The 21,997-nt window shown below is 38.0% G+C and overlaps 3 protein-coding genes across 6 annotated transcripts; 2 read left to right on the top strand and 1 right to left on the bottom strand.

Moving 5' to 3' along the window:
* Window positions 1–388: 388 nt before the first annotated feature.
* On the bottom strand, window positions 389–7,709 carry LOC135101400 (zinc finger protein 62-like). 3 transcript variants are annotated; one of them, XM_064005335.1, is made up of 4 exons: window positions 7,558–7,709; window positions 7,168–7,308; window positions 1,984–2,090; window positions 389–1,752 (listed from the first exon to the last, which is right to left on the bottom strand). In XM_064005335.1, the coding sequence occupies exons 3-4, from the start codon at window positions 2,015–2,017 to the stop codon at window positions 767–769; spliced, it is 1,020 nt and encodes a 339-aa protein (XP_063861405.1). In that variant the 5' UTR covers window positions 2,018–2,090; window positions 7,168–7,308; window positions 7,558–7,709; the 3' UTR covers window positions 389–766. The 3 variants fall into 3 exon arrangements, with proteins under 3 accessions (XP_063861405.1, XP_063861403.1, XP_063861404.1); XM_064005333.1 differs by lacking the exon at window positions 1,984–2,090 and having other exon boundaries at window positions 7,558–7,698; XM_064005334.1 differs by lacking the exon at window positions 1,984–2,090 and having other exon boundaries at window positions 7,168–7,297; window positions 7,558–7,692.
* Window positions 7,710–7,728: 19 nt separating this feature from the next.
* On the top strand, window positions 7,729–21,623 carry LOC135101399 (uncharacterized). Of its 2 annotated transcripts, none has more exons than XM_064005332.1 (13): window positions 7,729–7,860; window positions 8,814–9,029; window positions 9,493–9,727; window positions 10,125–10,251; window positions 10,908–11,186; window positions 11,331–12,906; window positions 13,665–13,751; window positions 13,938–14,069; window positions 14,252–14,410; window positions 17,855–18,004; window positions 18,464–18,696; window positions 20,273–20,422; window positions 21,198–21,623. In XM_064005332.1, the coding sequence occupies exons 2-13, from the start codon at window positions 8,825–8,827 to the stop codon at window positions 21,546–21,548; spliced, it is 3,684 nt and encodes a 1,227-aa protein (XP_063861402.1). In that variant the 5' UTR covers window positions 7,729–7,860; window positions 8,814–8,824; the 3' UTR covers window positions 21,549–21,623. The 2 variants fall into 2 exon arrangements, with proteins under 2 accessions (XP_063861402.1, XP_063861401.1); XM_064005331.1 differs by having other exon boundaries at window positions 13,434–13,751.
* On the top strand, window positions 14,417–17,239 carry LOC135101401 (uncharacterized). Its single transcript, XM_064005336.1, has 2 exons — window positions 14,417–15,613; window positions 16,487–17,239. Exons 1-2 carry the CDS (start codon window positions 15,535–15,537, stop codon window positions 16,801–16,803), a joined length of 396 nt encoding a protein of 131 aa, XP_063861406.1. The 5' UTR covers window positions 14,417–15,534; the 3' UTR covers window positions 16,804–17,239.
* Window positions 21,624–21,997: the final 374 nt, after the last annotated feature.

The following is a 21,997-nucleotide window of genomic DNA, read 5'->3' as shown; positions in this document are numbered from 1 at the left end:
ATCTCCTTGTAATTATTTTCTATGGAAAAACAAATTATTTACATGTGACATGGTCTTTTGCACGAGTAAAGTAGACACCAAGTTAAATGCTGGAAAATGAGAGGAACCACAAAACTGAAAGAAACTATAACTGAGTGCCATTATAATGACAAAACTGTTGATTCTTAAAAATGTGTAGTGAAAGAAAAACCTAAATATTGCTATTAGAGTTTCCACTGATTTCATATATATATATATATATATATATATATATATATATATATATATATATATATATATATATATATATATATATATATATATAATGACATTATTTTCAAAGATGTCTTGAATCACTATGTGATATAATTAGCAACAAGTTGAGGTTCTTTTGTTTGCACATGCTAAATTATGCTATGTAGTTTATTCGTGCATGGAACAAGAATATACATCTTATATACAATTTCAAAAGTGTTTTAGATGATATCCTGATTCATGTGGTATCAGCGTCTGGGACAATGATGATGATTTAGATACTAAAGATTCTTGAAGCTACTTATTGTTATACACCAAGATGAGACACTGACAAAATCAAAGAGACAAAGTAAATGCATGTACAACCCCCTTCACAAATATTGGAAGTGAGTCTTAACTTAAGTGACAACATGCCACATTGATGTAACTGAGCTTACAGTCATGACCATGAACAGTAGTACCTGAGATGGAAGTTAAGTAATGAAGTCCTGGGATATTGATATAGTATTTGGCATACAATTAAATGAATGCACTAAGTACCATAAAGTTTTGCATCAGTTTGTCTTAAAATGGGACACTTTCGTATATGCAGTTTTAACTGGTGTTTTTGGGGATACCCTGAATCACACCACTGGCACTGATATGGTCGAATTCCAGTATGGATTCTCTCATGAACTGTTAGGTGATCTTTTCTTCTGAAGGGTTTATCACAGTAATGGCAAACATGTTCTCGAATGGGGACATGGATTAAAAGGTGAACTTTGAGGTTCTTACTGGCATTAAACTTTTGTCCACAAATATGACAAACATGACCCTGATCTTTGTGCTGAGTTCTGTGTGCCAATAGTTCTCGGTCACCCCAGAACTCTTTTGAACACACATCACACTTGAATGACATTTCATGTGTATGTTCACGGTTCCTGTGATAATAAAACTGATATGCTCTCTCCTTTCCTTTAAATGTTTTTCCACAGAATTCACATGCAAAGATTTCTGGGTATTTTTTTCCTTTAGTACACCCTGGAAATTTGTTTTGTTCACTTGATATATTCATGCCCAGTAAATCCTGTTTTTCTAATATTCCTACAAATTTCTTTCTCAAACCTTTGTTGACAGACTTTGCATCATACTCCTGAGCTTGTCCTTCACTCCCACACCCACTTGTGTTTGTGTGCAGTGCAGGTGACTCATCCAACAGTAGAGGATCCTTTTCTAAGACAATCTTGCAGGAAGCATCATCTTCATCAATAATACTTTTGACACCATCCTCACATTTCACACTGATGTCTACAAAGTCATTGAACTCTTTATTCATCACAGCTGGATTCTGTCTCTCGTACACTGGCTGGTGGCGAAGTTGAGCTTTGCTGGTAATGTTGTCCAAAGTCACATCCTCAGAGTGCCAGATGACCCCATCAATGCTAATAATTGTCTCACAGCAAAGGAAAGAAAAAGGATGAACTGTTTCCTTCCCCAGCCTCTCTGATATATTGTCTATGCAAAGCTTGGCTGGATTACCTGAAATGTTTTCAAAAGTTTCACATTAAATCTGCTTGCTGCTTTATATACGAGTATATATATATATATATATATATATATATATATATATATATATATATATATATATATATATATATATATATATATATATATATATATATATATATATATATCATAAAAAACAACTGGACCTAGAGCATTCTGTAGATAATCACAATAAAATAAATTTTCCTGATTATCCTTCCTTACAGGAGGCAGATCCTCTGAGGCTGCAGTAAGCCATCCATTTTGGCAGCTGTTCGATCAAGTTGAGACATCTTTACAGATTCACAGAAACTTGAACTGTATTCCTTGTGCTGAAGCAGGAGGCAATTATTTTTTTTTACTTTTACAACTTTAAGTAATACAGTACAGAAAGTCCTTGGCACTTCTAAATATTAGATACCACTATTTGAAGTATTTCTAATCCCAACTCTACCCATTGCAAATTAATGATAATGGTGATAAAAAAATATCCACATGTGCCAGGATTACCTCAGACATGTGAACAAATGCTGGAATGATGTATTTCTTTTAACTGATAGTTGTGGGCCAATATATTGTGTTTGGACTTTGCAGCACCAATAGGGTCCCTGGACCACTTGTCCAATCAACCAATTATGAAAAATGGATGCAAATTGATATTATTTTTCAGAATAGTGCAGTTATTTTCAACACTTTCCTGTCAGTTTCTTGATGGCTGCCATTAAGGTGAGTCACTGTCACTCACAACTGAGTAAGTTACATTTACTTTTAATTAAAACACTTCACTATTATATATTCAGAGATTGTATAGTAACTGTGCATGACTTGCAATATCTTCTTTTTTTCTTTTCCTAGTGCTAACAAGCTTGGGAACTTAGAGAGAAACTTGGGATTTACAGTTATCTTGGGAGGGAGTGGGGGCTCCATCCATCTCAGACCCATGTGTTTGTACCACAAGGTGCCTGGCTGAGGTGGCCCTGAATGATATTCTTGAAAATTTTGTTATTATCATCAATAAAGTTCAAGTTACAAATCTAAACAATAAAACCTAAGAAGAATATGCCAACATTCCAGATACTACATGGAGGTGCAGTAATTCTCTTAGTATGGATGACTGCACACCAAAACCTTAATGGAATACAAAGTGTACCAACTATTTCATGCAATAATTAAATATTAATGAGTAGCTTCAAAGCATAGCTATACAGAGGTAAATATAATAATAAATTACATACACCAATAAAACACTAAATAAGCATCATTAGCAAAGCCACAAACATCAAGATCCCTCATAGCAAATTGTGTCCCTTCAGAATAAAAATTATTAGAATCATGGTCTGGTAATTATGGAAATATCCTTTTCAGATACTAACTTTATTTTTTGGCAAAATTTGACTTTTTTTTTTCCAACTGTGATCTACAAATAGTGATGAGGTACTTCATGTACAACACATTTGTGGTGGTTTTATTTCGGATCAGCTTTAGCATGTCCACAGCAGCTCTTTAAAAATCTGGTAAATGCCTCACAGTTGTGCACACTGTGATGTTGGATTAATCAACTTTTACCTCCATTACTGCAACAAAACAAGAGATTTGTTTGACTTGTGTGTCTGTCACAAGCTTGTCTTAGAAGAGAAAAATTGTCGGAAATGTGGAAAGGCAGCTGTACTGGACTTGAACCAGAATCTTTGGCTCTGTCAAAAAGTACAAAAGGACAAACAAAATGTCTGTGGCAAGAAAGTGTATTTATGAACACTTTCTTTAATAATGTCGATACAGATATTAAGATTATTCTTGTGTTCATAAATGCTTTTGTGTGTGAATGCTTTTCATATGTTTTTGTTTGAAATGAAAATAAGCGACAAGGAGATTTGTGACTTGGCTAGTTTTTGTAAAGAGGTGTTGATTGAGTGGTATTGCAAGAAGGACAGGCAAATTGGAAGTGAAGGAAAGATCATAGAAATAGATGAAACGAAGTCTGGAAAAGGAAATATAATGTGGAGAGGTTAATAGAAGGCCAGTGGGTGTTCAGCAGTGTGTGTAGGGAGATTCAAGAATGCTTCATGGTTCCAGTTCAGCAGTGAGGACAGCAAGATGCTTCTTGCCATTAAAAAAAGACCATATTCTCCCTGGCACTACTATTATATCTAATTGCTGGAAGGTATACAAGTCTACAAGAGAAAGGATACTGACACCTAACTGTTAACCACTACATCAACTTTGTGGACCCAAATAACAGAGCTACGCATACTAACAATATCGAGTGGCTGTGAAGGGCAGCAAAGAATAAAGTACCTCTCTATCATAGAACATAAGAACAAAAAAATAGGGAAAGCTGCAAGAAGCCATCAGGGTTACACATGGCACATGGAAGTTTGCCTACATTCAACCTGTTCCTAAAAAGGGTGACTGCTCTAATCCCTCAAACTACCGTCCTATTGCTTTAATTTCCTGCTTATCTAGAGTTTTTGAATCTATCCTCAACAGGAAGATTCTTAAACATCTATCACTTCACAACCTTCTATCTGATCGCCAGTATGGGTTCCGTCAAGGCCGCTCTACTGGTGATCTTCTGGCTTTCCTTACTGAGTCTTGGTCATCCTCTTTTAGAGATTTTGGTGAAACTTTTGCTGTTGCCTTGGACATATCAAAAGCCTTTAATAGAGTCTGGCACAAAGCTTTGATTTCCAAACTACCCTCTTACGGTTTCTATCCTTCTCTCTGTAACTTCATCTCAAGTTACCTTTCTGACCGTTCTATTGCTGCTGTGGTAGACGGTCACTGTTCTTCTCCTAAATCTATTAACAGTGGTGTTCCTCAGGGTTCTGTCCTGTCACCCACTCTCTTCTTATTATTCATTAATGATCTTCTAAACCAAACTTCTTGTCTTATCCACTCCTACACTGATGATACCACCCTGCACTTTTCCACGTCTTTTCATAGACGTCCAACCCTTCAGGAAGTAAACATATCACGCAGGGAAGCCACAGAACGCCTGACTTCTGATCTTTCTAAAATTTCTGATTGGGGCAGAGCAAACTTGGTATTGTTCAATGCCTCAAAAACTCAATTCCTCCATCTATCAACTCGACACAACCTTCCAGACAACTATCCCCTCTTCTTCAATGACACTCAACTGTCCCCCTCTTCTACACTGAACATCCTCGGTCTGTCCTTTACTTATAATCTGAACTGGAAACTTCACATCTCATCTCTAGCTAAAACAGCTTCTATGAAGTTAGGTGTTCTGAGACATCTCCGCCAGTTTTTCTCACCCCCCAGCTGCTAACTCTGTACAAGGGCCTTATCCGTCCATGTATGGAGTATGCTTCACATGTCTGGGGGGGTTCCACTCATACTGCTCTTCTAAACAGGGTGGAATCAAAAGCTTTTCGTCTCATCAACTCCTCTCCTCTAACTGACTGTCTTCAGCCTCTCTCTCACCGCCACAATGTTGCATATCTAGCTGTCTTCTACCGCTATTTTCATGCTAACTGCTCTTTTGATCTTGCTAACTGCATGCCTCCCCTCCTTCCGCGGCCTCGCTGCACAAGACTTTCTTCTTTCTCTCATCCCTATTCTGTCCACCTCTCTAATGCAAGAGTTAACCAGTATTCTCAATCATTCATCCCTTTCTCTGGTAAACTCTGGAACTCCCTGCCTGCTTCTGTATTTCCACCTTCCTATGACTTGAATTCCTTCAAGAGGGAGGTTTCAAGACACTTATCCACCAATTTTTGACCACTGCTTTGACCCTTTTATGGGACTGGCATTTCAGTGGGCATTTTTTTTTATTAGATTTTTGTTGCCCTTGGCCAGTATCCTTCCTACATAAAAAAAAAAAAAAAATCTCTATGAAATATACCTACTTTTTTCCACCTATCATCCCCATCCATAAATTTGTCTAATCTTCTTTTAAAAGTTCCCTAATGACTCACCACTAACAAACTGATTATTGAGTCCATTCCATTCATGTACCACTCTATTTGAGAATCAATTCCTTCCTATCTCTTTCTCAAACTAAATTTCAAGCTTTAACCCATCACTTCTAGTTCTATCCGGATCACTAATCCTGAGAATTTTGCTTATGTCCCCCTTGTTATAACCCCTATACCACTTAAAGACTTCTATCAGGTTCCCTCTTAACCTATATTTATCTAAGGAATGTAAATTTAATGGCTTCAGTCTTGTTTCATAAGTTTCTTGTTTCATATCCCTCATCCCCTATACCTATCCTTTTAGTCATTTTCCTTTGTACTGATTCTAGCAGACCTATATCCTTCCTGTAATACAGGGACCAGAACTGTACAGCATCGTCTAGAAGAGGTCTGAAAACTACCAAACATAACTTCAATATTTGTAGATTACCTTGCAAGGTCAATGTTTATTATGGCCATTTTCACATCTTTCTTCAAGAGGCTGCTTTCCTATAGTCCCTATAGTCCAAACCTCCCAGAGGAGACACCTGCACCTCAAGTTCTTCATAACTCTGAGTATTTGGTAAACATTGCATATTTGGACATTTCAGTATTTTAAAAGCATAATGTAATTTTTTGTGTACTTTGACCCTGGTGCTACGTGAAGCAATAGTGCAGACATGCCACCTTGCCTCTGGGCTAGGTTATAATATCATGGTTGGTTAGATTAGGTTATCTGATAGCTGTCTAGGGGGATGTAGCCCCCTTTTCGGTTAGGTTAGGTATATCAAGGGGGCCAGCCCCCATGTTAGGTTAGGTTACATTAGAGGGGATCAAAGGTGCCAGAATCACCCCTATCCGGTTATGTTAGCTTTGGAAGTCCATATGTTAGTCATATTTGCTCATTCACCCCAAACATTTCCAAAAAAAATTTTGGTAAATTTATAGTTTAAGCCAATGTCCCCAATCTCTACCCACGGCCCACGGCATTATTATTAATTTCCGACAAGTAGTGTAATCATTAGAAATGATGTGAATAGTGAGAAGAACAAAATGAGGTAGGTTATTACCACGTAGTGTGTAATGGCTTAAACTATAATAAAACCCTAACCTAACCTAACCTAACTACTGAAGTTCAGGCAACAATACACCATTTATGTTTACCTGTGGACTTAGAAAAAGTTGAGAGTGCTGTGCATTCCCAGGCCTATTGTGGCGTTATTATTAATTTCCGACAAGTAGTGTAATCATTAGAAATTATGTGAATAGTGAGAAGAACAAAAATGAGATAGGTTATTACCACGTAGTGTGTAATGGCTTAAACTATAATAAAACCAACATTTTTTCCCCGTAGACTTTTCTCCAAGGCAAAATTTCACTGATTTTTGTGTTCCCCACCAGTCCCAAAGTTTGTTGAGGCTGGGGAAGGGCACCAAAAAAAATTATAAGATGCTGTAGTAAGATTTACCAGTAACTTGACCACTCCACGTACCTCCAGCACAATTGTGACACGCCTCCAGCAAGTGTTTGAGGGCCTGTGCGCTGAGCGTCACAAAGGATCCCATAGCTGCACTGGGATAGGGCGCACGGCACAGGTAATACTCCCTTGATCACAGGCCACCCTGTAGACATGCTGCTCCCGATAAGAATGCACGATAAAAAAATAAATAAATAAATAAAGTGTACGTGCCAGATTGTACTGATGATGAAATAAAAAAAAATTGCAGAACCTGTGTTGGCTTTATTTCACTGAGTACATCACATATTTCAAACAATACAGAGTGAACCATGGTAACAACTTAAAAAAGAGTAATAACTGATACGATCTGACAATGTGGTGACATGGTAACACTTGAAATAAACAGGTAAATGAGACACTCACCGCCAGGGAATATCAAGTCTCGCTGCTCAACGGGAGCACTGCTCTTCTCACGAGTGAACATGAGCTGCCTTGACTGTTTTCTTGCAATAACTGTTCTGAACTTCTTATAACGACACTGTTTTCTTGCATCGTGAATTTTAGGGGGATTTCATTAATTTATTTTGTTTTAAGTCTATGCATCTCTACCAGTCTCATGAGAGAGAGAGAGAGAGAGAGAGAGAGAGCGTGGGAGTGAAGTCGCCCAGTGTTTGTAAACATTGAGGAGTGACACTAGGAAACAGCGACACTTCCTATTTATTATAGGTCAGTATTACTCTACCATACTCAATATTCTCATGATTCTTATGGTTATCGTTGACATTTATGATCCTTGAGAACTGGTGCACAAATATTTGAGGTGATATTCCCCCTCTACATGCATAGAAGCAAGTTTTAAGGGAACTTTGGAGTTGTCTGTGAGTGGGGCAGACATTTATGATCCTTTAGAACAGGTGCACTAATATTTGAGGTGATATTCCCCCTCTCCATGCACAGAAACAAGTTTTAGGGGAACTTTGGGATTGTCTGTGTGGGGTTGACATGGCATCACTGCCATGCCCCACTTAAGATCATCATCATAAACACTAAGAAATATATTTGAAGGGTAACCATGATAGGATATGGTAGACTTCTCACAGCAATACAAATTCACGATGCCATATAATTATAATCTTTCTTATTCCATGGTGCAGTTGGGGTGTAAGCAAACAAGGATCCAGTTTACTGAAACTTTTTTTTTTCTTCAATCTAAGGAAAACCTATTATTTGATATCATTTTTAGATTTACACCATCATACTCTACAACGTGGGAATGTGATTTTTTTGCATACTTTACTGGATTATAAGAAACTTTATCTTCCCAAGTTTGTGTGGAAAAACCATAGTTTTCAAAATGGACATGGGTACCTCCCCAAAAATTCCCTAGACCTGATCCTGTGGGATAGGTTAGGTTAGTTTCCCTGATGGGAGTCCAGGGGGGCACAGTCCTCCAGCTTGGTTAGGTTAGATTAGTATCCCTGGGGAGAGGTCAGGTCCCAGCAAGGTTAGGGGGATAGGGGGATTATGGTGTAAAGTAAAAAATTAACCAGAATATATTATAAAAAGCACAAAAGTGTATTTCACAAGGAAGAGTATTTTAGATATACTAATTACCTTTTAGGTGAAGTGAATAGACAAAGGCATGATACTGAATCTAATCATCTATTTATTTCTTACAGATAAGTGATTAATGGAGATGGCGCTCAATCTTCTACCGAATAATGCTATGACATTCACTGAGAATCAACATGGTACTGCTGTCTTGGAAAAACTCAAAAGTCAACGTGAGCTTGTGAGATGTTGTGATGTTGTTTTACACGTGGCTGGCAATCAGTTCCAGGCTCACCGCTGTGTACTGGCTGCTTGCTCTCCGTATTTTGATTCAATATTCAAAGGTAAGTGCATTTGAAAAGAAGAAATAAAGGAATGATTACTACAAACATTAAAAACTCATCAAAATAATACAGAAAAGGAATTAAAGATTGCATCACTTCAGCATCTTTCTTCTTAGATATTAAGTGGAGTAGTTATGTTAGTTGTTGGGACACAAAGTATAGTAATTGCAGAGTTGAGGTTGGAATACTCAATAGACAGATTTGTAGTTGTCAGTTTGCAAGTTTTTCTGTACTCTGAAATATTTTTGGAAGTTATTTCAGTGATGTTAATGCATAATAACCATGTATCCTCTGATGCTGTTAAGTCTTTGATGGAGAGGTGGAGGCAGCATAGATGACCTTGAAGAGTATTAATTTTTATGCATCATCATTGTATGCATGAAGAGTTCAGTGAAACTTTTGATGATTCATCATTGTGGATATGACCTGTCTTTCTGATACATCAATGTTTTGTTGTTTGCAGCTGGCAAAACTGTCAAGGAACAACTTACAATCACTTCACAGGATCCAGAAGTCTTCCATTGCTTATTAGCTTATATGTATACTGGGACAGTTGTTGTTGACAAAACAAATGTAGCTGAGCTTCTGAGACTTGCCAACAGACTTCTCATCGCCAAGTTAAAAGAACATTGTGCAGAGTACTTGGAACGGTACCTTGATGCAACCAATTGTCTAACTGTGAGGGACATGGCTACAAAGTAAGTTAATCTTACATGTTTGGTCAATCTACTTACTTAACTTAGAAAAATAGTCAGTGTTGATCTCAAAATTTTTTCCACTATCATGAGACTGCCTCTCATATGAAATATTAAAAATCTGTCTAAAATCTTTTCTAATATCATAGGAGATTTTTTGGGGCCATAAGTTCTTTTCAAATTTCTTTTGCTATTTTAGGTATTGGCCTTATGATGTCAGGAGATATAGTGATGTTGTGAATCACAGCTCCTTTGTTATGCTATTTTTTTGCATTTCATGGTGTTAATGATTTTCAAAAGGAGAAATTCTATTGTTATTTTGTGAGTGAGATGTTACTTTTTGTATTATTTACCAACATATTTTATGTTTACACTTATTCTATTTTATTTTCTCTATCAGATACAACTTGAAGGCTCTTGAAAAAACAACTGGGACTTTCATTCAAACCCATCTGTCAGAAGTAGTTGAGGGGGATGAAGTGCTTGAAATGTCTCACACAAGACTTGAAGATTTTCTCAGATGTCCAGTAAGTACATTTTACTTATTCGTCTCCATTAATTATCAACTAAAGATACATTGCATGAAATATTACTGCAGATAAGTAATTGTATTTTATATAGTATTTTGTTAAAAAGAATTTTAAATCTAAGATGGAAAAAATTCTTGGGTACCATTTGCAGTATCAAGAACACATTCTATTTTTCTCATTTTAGCATTTTAGAATCAATCATGTAGTATATTCATTAAATACTCATCATCTTTATGTAACTTTAGTAGATGATAGTGCACATTGCTCACAATTGAGAGTTAAGGGGTCTAAATCCTTGCCTGTCTAGAGACAGCCTGAGCTTGTTTTCTCTTTTGCTGGAGCTCCTTTTATTCTAATAAAATCTTGGTTAGAAGCCAAAGAGTTAAGACCTTATAATCCCAACAGGAGGGGAAAGCCAGCAAACTAACCTTTCTTCATGTGTTTATGGTCCTTCTAGAATAGAATGCCATCAACCCTGTCTTTCTTTGTCATATGCATGGAGTTAGCTTACGTGTGTGAACCTTGCAATAAGATAGTGGGCTACATCTTTCACAAAAGATGGTGATAACATGATATTTTAGTACAGTATTGCCATCATAATTGGATCATTAGCATGACTAGTATATTAATGGGTGACATTTTTACTTTTACAGAACTGGCACTTACATGAAGACCAGACCCTTTTACTGGTCACTCGGTGGGTTCATCACTGTCCAAAAAGCCGGGAGCGTAACTTGCGAAGTCTTCTGACATGGGTTCAGTGGTCACACCTCAATCCAGAGACACCTATTCACTTGATTCAGAGCCATCCCCTTTATATGTCCAGCTCACGTCTTGCACTGTTTTTTCTTCTGGATGCTCTTAATGAACATTCTCTACTTCCATCTGCCTTTCTCACCTCTTTTTCAAATTTGAAAGCTAAGTTTTCTCAGGTCAGTAAAGTCTCTTACATTACAAAACATGAGTCTGTAATATTTTATGTAGATATATTAATTGATTTCTACTTGCATAACATTACATTAAAGAAGCATATATTTTATTATGCTTTAATCTTTTTAAATAATTTTTCTTTTCAGTCTGCAGATTCTGTTGTAGATAATGAAAGTTTCTTCAGTCTTGCAATATCAACAGCAATTGATGAACTTCAAGAAGATCAGCTTAGTGGTGGCAGAAACCAGGAAGTGATGCCAACTGTTACAGACTTTTCCACCCACACAGGCCCTTTTCATTCAGCTCAGAATTTACCACTTGATCCAGATGATCTTACCAATCCCACTAACTTAACTATGCTGTCACAGCTTCATAAACCAAGTGATTTTCACATTACATCAAGAAGAGATGGTAATGATCAAGATACCGAGCAGTGTAACCAATATGATTCATGTCGAATTATTCACAACTCACAAGACATCCATGGCAATCCACCTAGCTCAGTATATTCTCAGCCAGGTCCATCTGGAAAAGAAAATGTGTGTCACACACATATATCTGAAGGTTTAGTGGGAGATTCAGAATCTGTTGAAGACGGGAAATTTTCTTCTAACAGCCAAGGGCATTTTGGACAACCTCTTGTGAGAAACATGACAGTTTGGCACCAAGAGCCTCCTTATAGTGCTGAAGAATCCCTCTCCTCAGATTCAAGTCAAATGTATCAAAGACAAGTATATGATCAGAACTTTAGTATGAAAACCCAATGCCCAGAGTCTTTCAATACGAGAGTTAATCCTCAAGCCATTTATACATTAAGGGAAACACCCCATAAAAATAAACCAGGCTTTGCAAGTGCAGTGTCATATTATGTAAGCACATATAATCCTGATGATGATATGACTGTATCTGATGACCAAAGCACACAGTCATTTCCATATGATGAAAATTTTAACCCAGGTATGAATTTCTATACATGTAGGTCATCAGATGTAAAAGAAAGCCAACATTTAATGATTGAATCACATCACACCCAAGAAAACTATGCAAAGTCATATTATCATGATGACTTAGCAACAGCCCAAGATGTGAGCTGCACCCAGCCTGATGTATATTACAACGAAAATTCAACAGACACCCAGATATCCAACTGCCCACAAGACATGACAATACAGGTAAAAGATTTACCCCAAAATCTAGAAACAGAAGTAGCAATCAACTCTGAAAATACTAGAATTAACACATTGTCAGAAAGAATGCTTGCTGATGATCCACATTATGATCATTATCCTCTGAAAACTAATGTTGCAGAGAGTAAATTCCACAGAGATGCAGTTCGACCTGTAGAGGAACCAGTATTATCTATAGGACCAAGGGACATAGTGTCTCAAGAATTTTTATTGGATGGGAAGAGGCTAGCTGCTGACTGTGATTTAGAGGCAAGAGGTATTGTTACTGTTGTTGGAGGAACACTTGAAGGTGACAAAACATACAAGGGATGTTCCTTAGAGAATGGAGGAGAAAAATTTTATAAAGAGTCACACACCACAGATGGAAAAGAATTTACTAAAAATGAACCAGGTGAGAATATCAGGGATCCTCTAGCACTGAGTATTGAAGTTACTTCACTGGAGAGACATCATACCCATGTTGTGTCATCCATTGAAAATACCCCACGTCAAGTTAAGTTTAAGATGAACCGCAGTTGCAGCCAAGGAATCTCTGGTAAGAAAGATTTATTTACACAAATTGCATTCTGTACACATGACTTTTTACATTTTGATAATCACATATCAGAAGGCCCTTTCTGTCTACTTATTCCATCTCCCTGACTTTTTTTTAAACACCAGCATTAAATTCCTCCTTATTCTCCTTTCCTTCAACATTGGTATCTTATTTTTATCATGTTTTTTTCTCAAATGATAAGAGCACTGGCTTGATTGCTATATGTAAGGTGTGCAAATTATCTGTACATATTCAAGCCATTTTCATATGTATGCATATCTATCTACATATTAATCAGGCTGAAATCCCAATATAGAAGAGGCAACATAGACAAGAGGATATGCCTCATCACAGGAATGATATACAGAAGTGTTCTGAGTTCCATCTGTTCACTTGGTCATAGCACCAACAGTAACATCCTTAGATATCTAGAAAAACTTTCATACAGCTCTTGTTTATTAGTAGTTTGCATGCCCCATCAGAGATTATTTAACTAAAACTCTCTTTTTTGTGACTCTTTGTAACAGGTTTTCTATCAAGCACTAGTCAAGATTTAACAGTCTCTTCAGAACCATCACTTCCGAGCAATGCTCCAGTCACAGATATCATAGACATGATTAAGATAGAGACACATGAGGTAGATCCTGATGATCCTCAGATTGTACTTAATGGAAGAGAAGAAACTTCCTCAAAAAAAGAGTTAAAAGAAAATCAAGTCAATACTGAACCTGAATCAGGAGACACTTTATCTTCAACAGTAAATGAACGGGAAAATGTTGGACCAGCTGTCAAGGAGACCTTGAGGAAAATATGCAGGAAAGAAAAGATAACTCTGAAGAATAAAGGTAAGAGAAAAGACTATCAAGTAACAAAAACAGGTATGAAACTGATATTTTCTTTGTAATAATTTTCTTGGGTTATAGTTATTTAAAGATAAGGAATGTTGCATTAAGATTCATAAGAGTTTTCTTCAAGTTTTCATTATTCATATGTATATTGTTCTATGATTTTATGCTACTGTAATTGTTCAGAAAAGAAAAAGGAAGGTGCCAATACATCCGAGAGAGTGTGTGAAGTGTGCCGAGCCTCCTTCCTTCAAACAAGACTCTACTTTTCTCATATGAGGGAACATTTTCCTGGCCCACCCCATTCTTGTGATACTTGTAAGTATCATGATATTCTGCCACTATGCATTTTTTGTATTATGCATTGTGTAGCGTACTATATATACAATATAGAATGTGTATCTAAAGCTTAGCAGGCAATTCCTAAATAAAAAGAAGGAAATGTACTAGCTAGGCCTATTGAGCTAATCTGGGAAGAGTGATGGCTTTTTGTCCCACAGGTGAGGCCTCCTTCAAGCGTATCTATCACCTCCTGGAGCACCGAGTCACCCACCAGGATGCCAAAGTACACAAATGTCCTCATTGCCCTTTCCGTGCTCACAAGAAATTTAATTTAACAGAACACTTAACTCAACACTCAAAATCTCGAAAGTTTAAATGTAAGTTACATTTTAGGTATAGAGCATGCTATATGAAGAATCTGATTTTATTAATTTCTTTTTTGCATGTAATGCCTACATAAAACAAGATTACTTCTTTTTCTGTATACTAAGCGAAAATTCTTATGAAAGAAGGTAAGGTAGATGAGACGGGACACACACACACACACACACACACACACACACACACACACACACACACACACACACACACATATGGATCGAGAGCTGGTAAGAATGTGGTGCGCCCCATCAAGGAGGTGACTTCCAGTGCCAGGAAAGACTGCCAGGTGGAGGTGAGGGCATGCAAACACTTTTAAGTGCTGTGTGTGTAGTATATTCTTCCCTTCCTCCTGTCTAATGTGACGTCTCTGACCAACAAGATGGATGAGTTGATTGTGTCAGTGAGATCAACTTGTGCAGACATTGTGGTAATCACTGAGGCATGGCAGATTGTTCCTGAGGTGTGCATGAGGCAGGACTTCCAGCTCATTCACCACCTCAGGACCAGGCACAGAGGGTGTAAGGAGTGGCCCTGTTCTGTTCTGCTCTCAGCCCCTCACACCTCCCTGTCAACATCCCTGCCAGAGTGGAGGCCCTGTGGGTGAGGGTTACACCCCATTGCCACAGCACAGTTGCTCACTGACCACATCATTGACACTGCTGATGCTCTGAGGGTGAGGTATCTTCCTGCAAAGCTCGTCATCTGTGGGGACTTCAGCCACTTAGATATCAGTGATATCCTACAACAGGTACACCTCACCCAGGTCATGGACTTCCCCACCCACCAGTAATCCACCCTTGACTTTATCATGACAGACCTGAGCCAGCAGTACTTGCCTCCCAGGCCACTGTCCTCCCATGGGATGCAGCACCCACCTTTCCATCCTGTTGATCCCCACATCCATCACCTCATTCCTGCTGTCAGCTGTCACCAGGACCCACTACTCCATGCCTAACTCAGCCATAAGGGAATTTGGGCTGTGAGTGACACAACACCCATGGATTGAGGTGTTGGAGGAGGACATCCACACCAAGTGGTGCAACTACATCACCACCACCTTGGAAACCTTCCACCACTACTTCCCAGCCAAGAGAGTCACAGTGCACCCATCTGATGCCCCATGGATGACACCCTGTATCAGGCGACTCATATGTCAGCAGAACTGGGCATTCCACTCTTACCCTGTCCTATACATGAAAGTAAGGAACAGAGTTATTAGGGAGATTAAGGCCATCAAGGCAAGTTATTATCCAGACAAAATACACCAGACAGTGATACTCTAGGATCAAAGCTTTGTTTGGTTTACAAAGCACTCCTCATCTCCCCCTTGCACCTCACACTTTCCTGCTATCTCACAGCTAGATTAACTGTCATTTTGCCAGTACATCCGAGAGAGTGTGTGAAGTGTGCCGAGGCTCCTTTTCAAACTTTCCCTCCACTCCACACCACTCCTCTCCTAGTCTATCTCCCTACTCCCTGCCCTTCCCCCACTGTCTAGGTGGTGGATGTATTCAAGATGATGCTCAAACCAAGATCCACCACTCCCACTGGCCTTCCCATCAAAATTTATAAGGAATTTGCTCCTGAGCTAACATCATCCCTGTGTTCCATCATTAATGCCTCCCTCTCTCAACACTCCTACCCCGTGGACTGGAAAACACCTTATGTCACCCTTATCCCCAAAACTCAGTCCACTGTCACTCATTGACCTTAGACCAGCTGCCATCACCCCCATCCCCAGCCTTATTTGCGAAGATTTTGTGTTCGACTGGGCTTACACCAAAATTAGTAACTCGACATCAAACAGTCTGGGAACATTAAAGCCATGTCCACCTCTCTACCTGATCAGCTTCCTTGAACTCCTCCACAGTCACCTGGACAAACAAGACACCTCTCTAACTGTTGCTTTTGTGGACTTCAGAAAGGTCTTTGATCTTGTTGACCACACTGTTGTCATTAACAAGGCCATCAGTCTGGGTCTCCCTCACAATCTGGTAGTGTGGCTCACTGACTTACTCACAGGGAGGCATCAGGCCATCTGCTATCAGGGCTCCATCTCCACTTACCAACAGCTGACGTGGGTTCCCCCTGGCCACCAAGATGGGTCCACTGTGCTTCCTCATACTCATCAACGACACTCTCACCTGCACCCCCCATTGCTGTGGATGTCCCAATTAACAACAAGGACCTGGATTATTTGCCACTGCAAGCAACTCTAGAGCAGCTGCAGGTGTGGACTGAAGAGAACAGGATGACAATCAACCACAGCAAGACTGTGGTGATGCATGTCTACCTCCTCAGTGGCAGTACCTCCTCCCCAGCTCTCAGTGGTCTCCCATTCTCTCCAGGTGGTCTGGTCAACCAAGCTGTTTGGTGTCACAGTGGATAACCAGCTGACCTGGAAGCAGCATATCTCCACCACAGTCAGGTCAGCTTCCTACAGGCTGTACATGCTGCATAGACTCAGGCCCCCATGGATGCTAGCAGACAAGTTGAGGGGGGTGTACCTCACCTTCATCCTCCTCGAATTCATGTACACTACCCCAGCATGGTCCTTCTCTCTCACATACACTCAACAGCAGCACCTGGAGAGTGTGCAGAAGAGGGCATGCAGGGTCATCCTTGACCCTGCCTACACAAACCATGAGGACACCCTGACCACCCTGAGTCTGCTCAGGCTGTTAGCCAGACACCAAGACACCCTGGAGAAGTTTGGGAAGGGCCTGCTGCACCACCCACCCCTACACCACATGCTGCCACCTGACTCATCTTGCCTAGTCCATGCCACTTGACACCACAACCTGATAACACTCCTAAAGGCACTATGCGTGGACCGATATTGCCTCAGCAAGATTCCTACCATGGTGTGAGCCATTAATAGTTACTTCCTCCCTTTAGATTAACACTAGTTTTAGTGTTAAGCCTCCCTTCAAACCCATTTTATAATTTCAGTGCAACAACTGCCATATTAATAAATCATTTATTATTATTATTATTATTATTATTATTATTATTATTATTATTATTATTATTATTATTATTATTATTATTATTATTATTACTATTATTATTGTTATTATTATTATTATTATTATTATTATTATTATTATTATTATTATTATTATTATTATTATTATTATTATTATCACTATTATCACTATTATTATTACAGACACACTTGCATTCAGATCCATCTGGGCCCCAAGGTCTTTATAGGATCATAACAGGTTTTAATTAAAGTTTCTGCTCTGTTGAGAAGAAACAGGTTTAACATTGATACTTACCAGAATACAAATGCCTATCATTTACTGGAATTTTGATGCTTATCATATACATTTTCAGTGACATAACGAATAAATGATTGATCTTTCCTGTTTTGATATGGATGCACTAATTATTTTCAGTCCAAATTAAATATTCAGATTTCCTCCCATTTTCAGGTAAAATTTGTGGGGATTCCTTCTCTCGAATACAAAACTTACAAATCCATGAAACAAAGCACACATCGGAACGTCCTTTCTTGTGTGAATCGTGTGGCTGGTCCGGAAAAACAAAGAATTCCTTAATCATACACACAAAGAAACACACTGGTGAGTAATGGACACATACTATTTTCTGCTCAAGAAAGTTAACTGCTTTTCTGTTTTACAAAAGTCTCTGTTTTTGAGTAGAATGAAATGGTTTTGTATGATGGAAGACAGTACAATTATTAGACAGCAAGCTATAAAACTCTGTATATTATGATTGTTTTTTATTATAGAGCTGTTAATGTTAGAAATCTCCATGGACTTATTTGCTGATTGGCATTGAAGACATTCCCATCATTGGTTCTCTCTGTAACTGTGTACCAGTGTGAGATGTTCTGTAAAGAGAGAAAGCCCAGACAAGATATCATGTCTTCTTTCATTAGGGGAATAAGATTACAGAAGATAGGGGTCCTAGTTCATCTATTTTATCCTTTTTAGCTTTCTTGTAATTTCTGAAACTAATCTATGTCCAAGTTTTAGAAATTAAAGCTCTTTCCTCATTTTTTTTTTTTTTTCAAAAAGGAGAACTTCTCAGATGCCAGTACTCAGCTTGCACATATGCTACAGCCAAGAAGTCTCATCTCAAGGAACACATGCTCAAACACTCCAATAGTAGACTCTTTATTTGTGAGGATTGTGGCCACAGCTTTATAACCAACAGTCATCTTAGAAGACATGTGAAGCAACACCTCCTTGAGAAACCATTCAAGTGTTCACAGTGTGACTACAGCTCACCAAGACAAGATCGTTTGAAGGTAGTATAATGTCATAAAAGTATGATAGCTATATCTTTTCATGTTTTAAAAATCTTGAATTTGTGGGAATTTGTTATTAAATTACCGTAGGGTATGCAACAACGCACAGTTATTATAACATACAACTGTGATAATGCACTGAAATTTTAATAAATATTTAATTGTAATAATGAACTGAAACTGGCATAATGAACTCGCCACTGGTGTGAGCACTGAAACTTTAATAAATATTTAATTGGAATAACAAACTAAAACTCGCAAGACTAACTCACCAACTGTGTAAGCTGCTGCTCACCTATCTGGCTCCTGTCCTTTTCTCCCTTTTTTCCTTTCCTCTCCCTCGTTTCATCTTGTCTCAAACCTCCCTCCCTGTCACCTCCCTCCCCCTTATCTGTCAGAGATAAAGGACAAGAGAGTGAAACCTTGCTCTCTCTCTCTCTCTCTCTCTCTCTCTCTCTCTCTCTCTCTCTCTCTCTCTCTCTCTCTCTCTCTCTCTCTCTCTCTCTCTCTCTCTCTCTCTCTCTCTCTCTCTCTCTCTCTCATTCATTTCATCATTTTTGCTTCATTCTTTCTCACTCTTTCTCACTCTCATATAAGTAATTCCATCTTCATACTCTCGTATGAGTAATTCCATCTTCATTCTCAATCAGTCTCATTCTATTTAGCAAGCCTTAGGATTGTTCTTACTTTCAGAGAGAGAGAGAGAGAGAGAGAGAGAGAGAGAGAGAGAGAGAGAGAGAGAGAGAGAGAGAGAGAGAGAGAGAGAGCTCTGACTTATGGGGGTTTACTGTGTGTATACGTGTGATGCCAACAGTAGATGAATGTGACATATACTTGTCAAAGCAGCACAAAATTTGGTGTGATAATGCACAAAACTCAGGATGCTAAGAATTTAGGACTAGGTGCAAAACTCGGGAGGGCACTGTATATACTGTCTTTGTTGTGGTATCTCAAAGGCAGTAGTGCAAAATGTGCTCATTTTGATATATTTTCTTAGAAAATTGTGGCTTTTTTTTTCTGGTTTCCTGCAACCAATTAATTTTTTCCCATAGGTTCTTCAGTCGCCATAATGCACATTTGCCATAACGAACACTACAATGGAACGGCTCATATTTGTTGTTTGTACCCTACTGTATTTCCATTCAGGAAATAAGTGGAGAGGACAAGTGGAATTTTATGAAATTGTTTTTAAATCAAAGTCTTATGATCATCATAATAATGTTATTAACAACATCCTTGAAACTTCACTTCCTTGTGGAGAGCCTTCACTAAACAAATAATTGGTATAGAAGTGCTCCCAGTATACAGTGTGTACACAGTATTCCTTCATTCTTACTGTCACACCTTCCTCTAGTCACCATAAGTGCATACTCACTCATAAATAGCCTTTTTTTATGACTATCCATTTTAAAACTCACTTTATTACTGAATCACTCACAACACAATGGAAGTTGGCTGAACTTCCATTCTCTTTACTTCTCTCATATTACATCTCATTCTTCATTTTCTCTCTAGAACCACTCTTCATATTTGTTTGTAGCAAGGTGTTATAAGAGGTTGTTATTTTCTCATGCAGGTGCACATTAAGAAGAAGCATGCCCCAAAGGAATCTGCTACTGTACAGTCAAAGAAGAAAATGAGTAAGAAAAATAACACAAATACTGGTTCCAGCAAGCACCAGACAGTAGTAACAAGCTCCATAACAGCTCACATTGAATGTTCACAGGTATGGTCTTTGTTCTTATACTTTTTTTTTTTTCATTAACAGAATATTACCAATCTGAAAATTCAATGAGGTATTTTGTTATGAATATATACTGTACGTACCTGTATGACAACTGTTTAATGGTTAAGAATTCTTAATTAACTAAAAAGTAATGAGGAAATCTTTACATATCAGGCCTATTAGGAGCTGTGTTTATATATATATATATATATATATATATATATATATATATATATATATATATATATATATATATATATATATATATATATATATATATATATATATATATATATATATATATATATATATATATATATATATATATAAACATATTTGCACTACTGAACATTTAGCACATGACCATGAAAAATTAATGTCTTAAATCTTTCCCATTCAGTGATCCCAAGTGATCCCAAGAACTTTTAATCCACAACACTTAGAAATTAGTATGTTAGACCAGTAGTAACTGATTTCAGATTGGATGCCATTAAGTTTCAGTTGCATCTCTGCCTCATTCTCTCTCTTGTCAGATTTTCATACTAAACATATTATTTCATACAGCTGTCTCCAGATCTCTGAAACAAGATATTACAAAATTCAAAACACTTCCACTTCCTAGTACTGCAAGTACTGTTTCAACTAGAATCTACCACTGAGTAGAGAGAGAGAGAGAGAGAGAGAGAGAGAGAGAGAGAGAGAGAGAGAGAGAGAGAGAGAGAGAGAGAGAGAGAGAGAGATTTTTAAAACTTATATAGATTGTTTTCCTTTTCAGGCAGATATTTTCTCAGACTTGGACAACACAAACATATCTTTGCAACCGCAGTTATCAGGAACTCCCCCACCAACCACACTTTCAGAGTATCCTCCAAGTCCATCATATACATTTCCATCACAGTCTGCTCCAGAAGATTCTCTCATCATTGTCTCAGACATGGCCTCTGTTACTGAAGGATTTGCTCCTCTTAATCAAACATATGAGGGAAGTTACCATAGTCCTCAATATCAGACCTCCCCATCCCACTTTGCTGCCTTGTCGCCAACACAGACAACGTTATCCTATAGTAATGGGCATAATCAAGAAGAAAGCCCTCTAAACTTTGCTGCATGTATGAAGTATGACTGAACATAGTATCATAATAACTTAAACATAAATTATTTCTAAAAGATATGTATTTAATTAAATGATGCCTTGTACACACACTATCTTTTCAATCAGAATGCCCTCAGTCTAATTTATTATTTTTTCAGCTTCCAAATTATTGATAAACCATGTTAGCTGTATGAGTAAACTATAATTTGATAGCAAGAGGTTCTCTAGTATTAGAGAGGCTCAGTGTGTGGAACTCTTTCCTTCAGAATATCTCTTTTTCACAGTATTAGTCTATAAAGCAGCTTTTGCCAACCATCCTTCTGGCATTCTGTACATTTTTATCAACCTTTCATCAAGGTCTAATTTTTTTGGTAATGAAATGTGTCCATCTACATTGGTGTACTAAAGAAGGGGATGGTTCACCCCAGACTTACTCTTCCAACTTGATCACTCTATTTTCTAGACAACAAAACACAAATAAA

This window comes from Scylla paramamosain, chromosome 6 (assembly GCF_035594125.1).
Source record: "Scylla paramamosain isolate STU-SP2022 chromosome 6, ASM3559412v1, whole genome shotgun sequence".
NCBI lineage: Eukaryota > Metazoa > Arthropoda > Malacostraca > Decapoda > Portunidae > Scylla > Scylla paramamosain.
This window is presented reverse-complemented; position numbering and strand designations above follow the sequence as displayed.